This window comes from Microtus oregoni, unplaced genomic scaffold (assembly GCF_018167655.1).
Source record: "Microtus oregoni isolate MIOR12 unplaced genomic scaffold, Mior012 000168F_ref0000490, whole genome shotgun sequence".
NCBI lineage: Eukaryota > Metazoa > Chordata > Mammalia > Rodentia > Cricetidae > Microtus > Microtus oregoni.
Window position 1 is genome coordinate 798,034 of NW_024544824.1, and position 11,221 is coordinate 809,254.

Consider the following 11,221-nt stretch of genomic DNA (forward strand, 5'->3'; position numbering starts at 1 on the left):
TTACTGTCTTGCTCCCCATAGTTTGATAATGCTTTCTTAACGTACCCAGGACCACCAGCCCAGCAGTGGTACAATCAGCAGTGGGTTGGAAGCTCCCACATCATCAATATTCAATCAAGAAAATACCACATAAAGGTGCTCCCAGGCCAGTCTGATGGAGGCACTTCCTCAAATGAGATTTTCTCCTCCAAAAGGACTACAGCTTATATCCTGTTGGCTGAAAATAATCAGCATAATATATATGGGAACTAGTCAACATCAGAACATAACTTAAACCACACATTGAAAACTCAGTGCTAAGCATAAATGTTTCTTGAATCTCTTGCAACTTACTCTCCCTTCTTTCTTTCAGGGCCTTTTTATCAACAATCATGGGTCAGTATTTCTCTGATACATCTAAGAATGAAGACCGTGGAGATTTGGAATCCAGCTTTACTATATGTTTTAAGACGACTAACACAGAAAGCAAAAACATTACTCAGGAAACCATCGATTCAATTGAGTTACACCTGACAAAAGGAAACATTCAGGGGGCAAACTCTGTAATCAGGGATGCATTAAAAAATATTGATAATGCCCCAATAAACATTGCTGTCACTGGAGAGTTTGGAGCAGGGAAGTCCAGCTTGATCAATGCCCTGATGGGGGTGGGACCTGAAGATGAAGGTGCAGCTCAAGTTGGGGTGGTAGCAACAACTATGATGAGAACTCCATACAAACACCCCAAAATTCAAACTTTGACTTTATGGGACCTGCCTGGCATTGGGACTGTGAACTTTCCACCAAAAGATTATCTGGAGAAAATGAAATTCCAAGAGTATGATTTCTTCATTATTGTTTCTGCCACACGTTTTACAAAACTTGAACTAGACCTTGCCAAAGCAATCAAATTTATGAAAAAGAATTATTACTTTGTGAGAACCAAGGTGGACCTGGATTTAGACAATGAGAAGAAACGCAATTCACATACCTTTGACAGAGAAAAGACCCTGCAGCAGATCAGAAGCATGTGTGTGAACACCTTCAGTCAGAATAACATGGATGCTCCACAGATTTTCTTGATTTCTAACAGCAATTTATCTGACTATGATTTTCCAGTCCTGATGGACACCCTGGTAAAGGATCTTCCTGCTCAAAAGCGCCACAATTTTATGCTTTCCTTGGCTAATATTACAGAACCAGCCATTGACAGAAAGCACAACTCTATGCAGCAGGCTATCTGGTGGGAAGCCTGCAAGGATGGACTTTTCGCTACTGTTCCTGTAGTGGGCATCCTCATGGATGATGTGGAGAAGCTGAAGGAGAAGTTAAACCACTATCGAGTCCTCTTTGGAGTGGATGATGAATCCCTGCAAGTCATGGCTAAGGATTCCCAAGTGCCTGTTGAACAACTGAAAAAAATGATTAAATCCCCTTATTTGTTGGAAACTGAGAAAGAAACAACATTAGGAGAAATGTTTTTGAAATATTTGGAGAAATTTGCCTCAGCTACTGGTGGGCCCTTGGCTACAGGTCTCTACTTTAGGAAAACCTTTTACTTGCAATTTCTGTTCCTTGACACAGTGACTGAAGATGCCAAAATTCTCCTTAGACAAATTTAGGAAAGTAGTTTAAACTCACCTCATCCACAGCTACTGACCATGACAAGAGCAAATGATTACTATCAAGAAGTCATTAGATGAATTCCCCCCTCTAACATATTTTTTTTTTTTACTCTAGCGAAACGAGTATCACCATGGAAACACCTAAAGATATGGACCCTGCTTCTGACTATGTCATATGACATAGTAAGCACACACAAAAGATATGAATAAGTGCTTTGTGGCTAATTCCTCCTAATAAGCTAATCAGACATTCTAATGGCATCTCGGGAAGCTGGAGGCACTTGCCATGCATGCATGAGGACCAGAGCTCAATTGCTAGAACCTATATAGAAGTTCATATATGTTCATATGACAACCCCAGTCCCTCTTCACCTCTCTACCCTCCTTTCTGTCTTCAACTCCACCTTTTGAGGAAAATTGTTTTATCTGGACAAAGATGTGTTACATTTGTTTATGTTGCAGAATATGACCTTAACTGTGTAAAAATCATGGTACATTTGGCATTCCAATGTGGGGCCTGTATTTTCAAGTAAGGCCTAAAAAAAGCTGAGAAAAAAGAAATAAGAAAAAGAAAGAAGCCACTTTAAAAAAAAAAAAACAGCTAAAGTGAGGCCCAGCATTCAATGCTAATAACTCTCTGTGTCATAATTTGGGAGCTGATTGGTGGCCCAAAAAATCAGATACATTCACCTGTACACTTGAATACACACACACAACCATGCACACATTCATGAATCGACATGTACAACACCCAAAATATTCAAGCACACACAAAAGATATGAATAAGTGCTTTGTAGCTAATTCCTCCTAATCAGATAATCAGACATTCTAATGGCATCCCAGGAAGCTGGAGGCACTTGCCATGCATGTATGAGGACCAGAGCTCAATTGCTAGAACAGATATAGAAGTTCAGTGTGTGTGGCAGCCGCCTTGTACTTCCACACTCAGAATGCAGAAACAGTGCAGTCATGGAGCAGGTTGGCTTGCTAGGCTGTGTAGATCTACAAGCTCTTGATTCAATTGAGAGAAACTGCATTGATGAAAAGGGTAGAAAGTGATGGAGCAGGAGACCCAACATAAGCCTGACATGTCCGCACACATGTAAACATGTACACAGGGATACATTTTAAATATAAAATAAAATAAGATTCAGGAAGGAAATAAAATCTCAAGTCTTAAAGTATGGAAACATAAAAGTTTCATGAAGCTCTCCTCAAGGTTAACAAGTAGTCTGTACATTGTCATAGTTTGTAATTCTGTTGATGGGATTAAACACTAGCTCTTGATACACAGTCAGTGAAGGAAGCTGTGTGAGGAGATTCCTGAGAGCTTGTGAGAAAACTCCAGGACAAAGACAAAAAGACAAAACCACCTGGCTAAAGCAATCATAAAATTTACATATTTACATATAAGTTTTTTGTAATTCTGTTCTTCCATAGCATGGATTTTTTTTTGTGGAATGCACTGCCGTGCCCCTCTGAGGTGGAATAGACAGGAGTGGGTTTTACTGTAGATTACCCGTCATCTTACCTCTAGTATTCAGGATGATGTTTCCAAACAGAAGTTGTCCTCCTGACTTTATACTGCCTAAACCCAGGTGAGCTTGCCTTTGTGATTGATCATAACTTGAACTCAAGTGATCTTTGCTCACATGATCTTGTTTGACACACAAAATGCACTCAGAATATAAATTGTCTGATTCCCTGAATAAAGTTGGTTATTGCATGAGACTTTAGACCACCTCATTTTTAGGTTCCACTCTCCCAAGTTCATGCCGCCAAATACAGCAGAAACACTAACTAAGTCACCCTGAGGGAGGAAAGTATTTAGTTGGCTGGCAGGTTACAGTCTATCATCAAAAGAAACCAAGGAACTGAAGGAGAGACTGGGAGGGAACACTGCTTACTGACTTGCTCTCCATGGCTTGTTCACCCTATTTTCTCACACATCCCAGGACCACATTCCTAGGGATGGCACTCACCACAGTGGGCTATATTCTCCTACATTATTTATCAATCAAGTAAATCCCCCAGAGATATTCCCACAAGCCAATCTGATTAAAGGAATTCCTCAATTGAGAATCCCTCTTGCAAGTGAGGCAATGGGGTTCATTCCTCTAAGGCCAGGACTTTGGTAATTCTTATTTCTTATTTAAATAAATTCTTATTTACCTATGATTGTTCATGTCGAAGTCTCCCTGGTCAAAGCCACCATCATATCTGGTAGATTAATACAGGTTCCCATATATCTGCCACATTTCTTTTCTTCCCATTGTCAATCATTTTCTAGCAATGAAGGCCTCAGTACAGCTGGGGAGGAACCTGTACTAGACAGGCTTTGCCCTTCGTTTGGGATTGTTTGCGTTTGCTTATAACAAAGAACATGGACAATACATTTTAGGAGAAACGAAAAACTAAATTCTTAAAAAAAACTTTTCTGGGTGTGGGGTTAGTATGAATTTTATGTGCAATACAACTGAGCTTTTGAAGACTCACTGTAAGGAAGGGCTGTTTTGAAAAGGTTCAGGTCCACTGTGACCCAGAGTATAAACCACAGCATCATTTTAGGCTGTTTGAAGGCAGTTCTGTTTGGAGCGGCAGTGAAATGATGGCCCTCAGGGTCTGTGGCACCTAGGACATAAGCCTACATTCCCTCATAAGGCTCAGGAGAAAACAGATCACATATCCACGGTCTGTGACTCAGACATATGGCTCAATAGCTCATTTCCATGAGAATAGATGTGGCAATAACTCTGTCCCTATGGAACAGAGCACAGCACTACCATGGCTCTAACAGGAAACAGATGCTCCAGAGACTCACACTCGATAGAACAGGACTCTATTCCAACATGAGTCATACTTGTCCAAAGGACAGCATTTCATACCCACAGTGATGAGCCCTGTTGCAGTAGTGACTCTTGGATAAAGGGACATGGCAGTCACTAGACTCTTTAAAGCCAGTGTATAAAATAAGAAAATGGCAGGGCATAGCTGGGCCTTGGGTGTTGAGGTCATGCAGAAGTGATCAAGGTTTAGATAACAAGATTTCCGCAGAAGAGCAGGGCAGGTAAGACTCAGTCACATAAGACTTCCTCAGCAGCCTGAGTAGCACTCACCAATACTGTGAATGTTAGCCACAAAACAGGAAGTTTTCTGGTTGGTGCCAACATATTTCTATGTCCTATGACCAAAGTATATGGTGTCTTTATCAATAGATTCTTGCCATCAGATTCTGGTGGGAATTGAAGAATGAAAGCAGTATCCTGTATTGTTTTGAGGTCTTGGGACCTTCCTGATCAACAACGGAGGGACAGGTATCACACAGCTGACACTGAGTTCTGTTTGACACCTTCAATAGCTCTTCTTGTTGCGAACTTCATTCTAGAAATAATCAAGTTCTTGACTCTATCTGGAATGAAGTATAATCCAGAAATTGAGGGCACATCTGTGAGAGATTTTATGCTGGGGTTAAAATGGGTGAATTCCCTTCTAGTCTGGACCTTTGAGCTAGGAAGACAAGACATTTTAATCTATCCATGCTTCCTGCTGACAGCATATATAAGGACATAGAAGGAGGCAGCTTTTGCTGTTTCCCTGGTTGCCCTCACCTTGCCAGCCCATTCATTCCCTCACTGGCATTGGAGTCTGTTTTGTTGGAATTCCGGAGTATTCAGAAGACAAGCTGAACTTCTAGATTCTTGGGTTTCCTTTCACATCTAGTCATTGTTGGATTAGCTGGACTGCAGCCTGTATGCCATTCCAATAACCCCCCTTTTAGATATAAAGAGGGATTAATTCTAAGTTCTGTGACTCTATAGAACCCTAACTAATACAATAAGCTCTATCTTCTTGGACAAGCATCACCCCCTCATTGCGGCAAACAATAACTCCAGTTAAACTCCTTAAGCACACATAAAAGGTAGGATCCAGTACAGTGTTGTCAGACATGCTCAGTTAGTGATTCCTTCTCTCTCTCCCTCCTCCTCTGCCCTGCCCTCTGACCTCTTCCCTATTATTTACCTTTCCCTCTTCATACCCCTTGTGTTCTACTAATCTCCTCTGTATTATTCAGAATTCTATAGAAGAAGAGAATTGTAGAAGTCAGCTCAATTCGGGAAATAACCATGCTAGCTAAAGGATAAAACAATTATATTTTTGTTTATTATAAGGGGAAAACTCACAAAACAGGAATGGGAAGTCCAAGCTTAGCTGTGCCATGGGGGAACCACACACAGAGAGATCACCTGGTCCCTGTCCATTTTTTCTCTAGTTCTCTGAAAGCCATACCCTAACTTGGCTCCACCTCTTAAAGATGATTGGTTAGCAAAGTTTCCCCCATCAGAGAATCAAAGGAATGACTAGATGTCTAATTCATGTATAATATATAGAATAATATATGAAGATAGCTTACATTGTAATAGCATCAACACATGATCACAGCTGAGAGGCTGAGAAATTGCTAGTTGTTCCACACTTGGGTCATGCCTCAAGCAGTTAGGGTCGTCCCACATTGACTGTCTCTCACAAGGCAGGACAACAACCCCATAGTTGCTCAAGGTACAGGCTGGGTAGCTCCACAATCCCAATCTGGAGCTGAAATTCTGAAAGTTTCCTGATGATGAGGCCAGGGTGGAAGCCTGGAAACAATTGTTCTGGTATCAGTAAGGGAGCCAGCAGCAGAGACAGTGTAAATCAACCAGCAGCAATAAGGAAGGCCAAGCCAGTACAAGGCAAGTGATTGCCCCCTGCCTTTCCCTTTGCATCTGGGTGGGTCTTCTACCATCAACTAAGGCAATTAGGACACTTTTTCAGGTGAGGGTTTGTGCCACGTTGACTTTAGAATAAACCACAATACCCTCCATTAATATCTTTCTTTCCTTTGTGCAGTGACTCCTTTCCAGTTTCCTGGAGTCTACGGTTATTCCAACTGAATGCCTCAAATCTAAAATTCCAAAACTAGGATCTATATATGACTTAAAAAAAATTAGGTACTTGCTTTTCTAAGTGTGGGTTACTTTGCTCAACATGCAATGAAGATACATCCATTTGCTTGAGAATTTCACAATTGCATTGTTGTTGTTTACCACTGAATAATATTCATTAACTGATGGGCTTCAAAACTCTTTCTATTACTTGACTATGGTAAATATAATCAGAATGAACATGAATGAGTACATATACCTAAGATAGGATACAGAGTTCTTCTTGTTGACAAAACATAACCAGCACGATCTTGTGGAACTGGTCAGCATCAGAAGATAACCGAGTCTGCAGCACAGAGAATACAGCACTAAGCACACAGACACCTCTGTTCTCTTGGAACTCACTCTCCATTCTTCCTTTCAGTGCCCTGATTTACTAATAGTCATGAGGCCATTCTTCTCTGATGCATCTAAGGATGAAGACCATGAAGATTTCGACTCAAGCTTCACTGCATATTTTAAGAAATTTAAGGCAGAGAATAAGATTATTTCTCAGGAAACCATCGGGTGTATTGAGTTTTAGCTGACAAAAGGAGACATTTGGGGTGCTAAATCTGTAATGAGTGATGCATTAAGAAAATATTGATAATATTTTTTTTGCCTCTTCTCTGGTGCTCCCTGAGCCACGTGAATGGAAGTATGTGGGGGTTTGAAAGTAATTTGTCCCCATAAGCTCATAGGGAGTGGCACTATCAGGAGCTGTGGCCTTGTTGGAGAAAGTGTGTCACTGGAGTGGGGTCAAGCTTTGAGATATCTTATGCTCAAGCTACACACAGACAGCTTCTTGTTGTCTGTAGATCGAGATGTAGAACTCTCAACTCCTTCTCCAGCACCATGTCCGCCTGCACACCTTTATGTCCCACCATGGTGATAATGGACTAAACCTCTGAAACTATAAGCCACCCCAATTAAATGTTTTCCTTTATAAGAGTTGCCATGGTCATGGTGTCTCTTCACAGCAAGAGAAACCCTAAGACCGGGGGATATGGTAGAGATGTTCCACTTAGGGCTGGACACCCCACTGTTCCCTTCTCTCAGAGCCTCAGTCAGATGCTCTGCATTCTATTCAGGGCTTTTGGTTGTGCTCAGTGTGGGGTGGTGTGAATATTCATATCTCATATTAGTTGAGAGAACACGGACCCTTAAATGTTTCAAGTTTTATGTTTGTTTTTAATCCAGTCAGTGCTTCTTCATTCTTTTACCTTTGATGTCATTTACATTGAAGATAACCATTGAGAGAGGTTTGCTAAATTTTGTAATCTTGGTTATTCTGGTTGATTAGATGTCCTCTCCCACATCCCATTGTTTGCAGGTTCACTGTGCTGGACAAGATGCAGTCTTTCTGATTCCTCCCCTGTTCATTATTCTCTCATGGATTGCTTTCTTTCCTGTGATGTCATGACTGAAAAGGATGAGACTGTCCTTTTCTTCTTCTGCATATCATATTCATTTAGGTATGTTCTGGAGTACTAGATTAGTAGTCATAACTGTCAGAATTTGTGCTTGTCTTAAAATGTTCTTATATTTCTGTCAATTTTAAAAGATAGCTTTGTAGCCGGGCGGTGGTGGCGCACGCCTTTAATCCCAGCACTCGGGAGGCAGAGGCAGGCGGATCTCTGTGAGTTCGAGACCAACCTGGTCTACAGAGCTAGTTCCAGGACAGGCTCCAAAGCCACAGAGAAACCCTGTCTCGAAAAAAAAAATAAAAGATAGCTTTGTGTATATAGTGATATTAACTGCAATGATTTACATTTAGGGCTTTAGATTCACCACCCCACACTTCCCTGTCACTTAGGGTTGCTGGTTAGAGATTGGATGTTAATTTGATGTGTTTCTCTTTTGAGTTGATGCTTCTCTTTACAGCTTTTAATACAGTTGATTTGCATTTATTTCTACTTTCTTCTGTTTGTGTGGCTTCATTACAAAAATTTCCCCCTGGGGCTGGAGAGATGGCTCAGTGGTTAAGAGCATTGCCTGCTCTTCCAAAGGTCCTGAGTTCAATTCCCAGCAACCACATGGTGGCTCACAACCATCTGTAAAGAGGTCTGGTGCCCTCTTCTGGCCTTCAGGCATACAGACAGAATATTGTATACATAATAAATAAATAAATAAATAAATAAATAAATATTAAAAAAAATTCCCCCTTTTGGAACAGACCAAGCCATGCCCCTACAATGTGAACCACACTGGGTGAGAATGAGACCATTATCACCATTCTGAGCCAAATTTGAGGTTTTTATTGTGATGTACCTGAGACCTGGCAAGAGACTGCCTCTCTGGGCCGGTTAAAGAGAGCAACGCTGAGTTCATTTCTTAGGGCTCTCTTAAGGGTAAAATCAGGAGTACTTGCAAAGCAGGTTTATAGAAATCAATGGGGTCTTAAGGAAGTACAGAAAAATCTTATAAAAACAAACAAGAGCAACAACAAAACCCAGCCTTCACATGTTTTTGCCACATTATTAGGGAGGGTTAGGGTAATCAGGAAGGGAAACGAATGGTCTGAGTGTTCCCCAATACAAGTTGATGTCGTAGGGATTCAAATTAATTATGACTTACTACTAACATATTAAAATGTGTGACAATTGGTTTGTTACATATGATTATGTTGAACATTGAAGAACCTATTTCATTTACATTATTTGCCAGAACAATAACAATATGTAATCTACATCCTATCATTTTTTGTTAGATGAGCAGATACGGCAATTAAATTATATAAGTTCAGAATTTCAGAATAGTCAGATAATTGTCTTACTTAAATCTAAAAGCTTTCACAATGTGAGATGCATAGTTTATTGATAAAATGCTTGCCTAGCATCTACAAGGCCTGGGTTGGAGCCTTAGCCTTAAAAGTAATTGAATAAACAGGCTATTGCAGAATTAACTCATGTTAATATGTTTAAAAATTACATATTTGTGTTATTATATAGTAAGATAAAAATAATCTGAATATTAAAAAAATTATTTGGATATTACACCTCATTCCATGTCCAAAGTCTAAGATAAGACAAAGCAAAACATACAAGCACAAATCCTGTCAAGGACATGAGGAAAGAGTAACACCTATCCATGGTCAGTAGCTGTGGGTGATGTGAGTTTGAACTAATTTTTGAGTATGTCTCTCTAAGGACAACTTTGGCATCTTCAGCCACTGTGTCAAGGAACAGAAGTTGTAAGTAAAAGGTTTTCCTAAAGTAGAGACCTGTAGCCAAGAGCCCACCATTGGCTGAGGCAAATCTCTCCAAATATTTCAAAAGTTTTCCTTCTAATGTTTCTCTTTTCTTAGTTTCCAACAAATAAGGAGATTTAATGACTTTTTTCAGTTTTTCAACAGGCACTTGGGAATCCTTTGCCATGAGTTTCAAGGTTCCATCATCAACTCCAAAGAGCTTTCGATAGTGGTTTAAAATCACCTTCAACTTCTCCATATCACTGTCCTTGAGGATGCCCTTTACAGAAAGACTTGTCCAAGCTTCATTCTTTATGGTTTCTAGCCAGATAAACTGGTGCATCGACTCACGCTTTCTTTCAATGATTGCCTCAGCCTTACTCAGTGAAGAATCCATAAAGTTTGGACGTGTGGGAGTAGAAAGTTTGTTTTTTAGCATGTCCTTCAGGATTGGGAAATCATAGTCAGAAGAATTTTTGTTAGAGATCAAGAAGATCGGTGGTACATGCAGGTTGTTTTTCTTAAAGGTATCGACACAATGGCGTTGTATCTGCTGCAGTAAGTTTTCTCTGCCAAAGGCATGTTTGCATCCTTTCTCAGTTTCTAAATCTATATCCACCTTGGTTCTCACGAAGTAGAAATCCTTCTTCATCATGCTGACTGCTTTGGCGAGGTCTATATCATTTTTCTTAAAGCGTGTGGCAGAAACAATGATGAAGAAATCATACTCGTTGAATTTCATTTTCTCCAGATAATCTTTGGGTGGGAATTTTGTGGTTCCAACCCCAGGCAGGTCCCAAATAACCACATTGGGAATATTGGGGTGCTTGTATGGAGTTCTCCTCATGGTTGTCTCCACCACACCAATTGGAGCTGAATTTTCCTCTTCATGTCCAATCCCCCTAAAGGCATTGATGAAACTGGACTTCCCAGTTCCAGACTCTCCTATTACAGCAATATTGAGTGAGGTACTGCTACTTTCTCTTAATGAATCAGTAATTACATTATTTGTCTTCTGAATGTTTCTTTGTGCCAGGTGTAACTCAATTGAAGTGATGGTTTTCTGAGAAATGATTCTGTTTTCTTCCTTAATCATCTTAAAGTATTTGCACACGTCTTCATCCTTAGACGTGTCAGAGAGCAGCTGACTCATGACAGTAAGCAAATAAAGACCCTGAAAGGAAGAAGGGAGAGTAAGTTGGGATAGGCTGATGCCAGATGGATGACTTTGTGCTTTGCCCTCTTCAACCACTGTGTCCTCCAGACAGATGCCTATCACCTTCTGATATGGACTAGTTCTTATGTATTTCTACTTGCTCTCCGTTGAGTCTTTTATGATGGAAAATTTAAAACTCGATGAAAGTAAGAGTATTCATATAATCATCTGTGTTAAGGCATTTCATTTGTATTTTTTTTATTTTTATTTTTTTGGTTTTTCGAGACAGGGTTTCTCTGTGGTTTTGGA

The 11,221-nt window shown here is 40.2% G+C and overlaps 2 protein-coding genes across 2 annotated transcripts; one reads left to right on the forward strand and one right to left on the reverse strand.

The window, feature by feature from the left end:
- Positions 1 to 371: 371 nt before the first annotated feature.
- On the forward strand, positions 372 to 1,601 carry LOC121445231 (interferon-inducible GTPase 1-like). Its single transcript, XM_041647268.1, has one exon. The coding sequence runs from the start codon at positions 372 to 374 to the stop codon at positions 1,599 to 1,601; it is 1,230 nt and encodes a 409-aa protein (XP_041503202.1).
- Positions 1,602 to 9,559: 7,958 nt separating this feature from the next.
- On the reverse strand, positions 9,560 to 10,909 carry LOC121445232 (interferon-inducible GTPase 1-like). The gene has a single exon (XM_041647269.1). The coding sequence runs from the start codon at positions 10,907 to 10,909 to the stop codon at positions 9,560 to 9,562; it is 1,350 nt and encodes a 449-aa protein (XP_041503203.1).
- Positions 10,910 to 11,221: the final 312 nt, after the last annotated feature.

Excerpts from the sequence above, each read along its gene's own strand:
- LOC121445231 (XM_041647268.1), top strand. The coding sequence starts at position 372 with ATGGGTCAGTATTTCTCTGATACATCTAAGAATGAAGACCGTGGAGAT.
- LOC121445232 (XM_041647269.1), bottom strand. The coding sequence starts at position 10,909 with ATGAGTCAGCTGCTCTCTGACACGTCTAAGGATGAAGACGTGTGCAAA.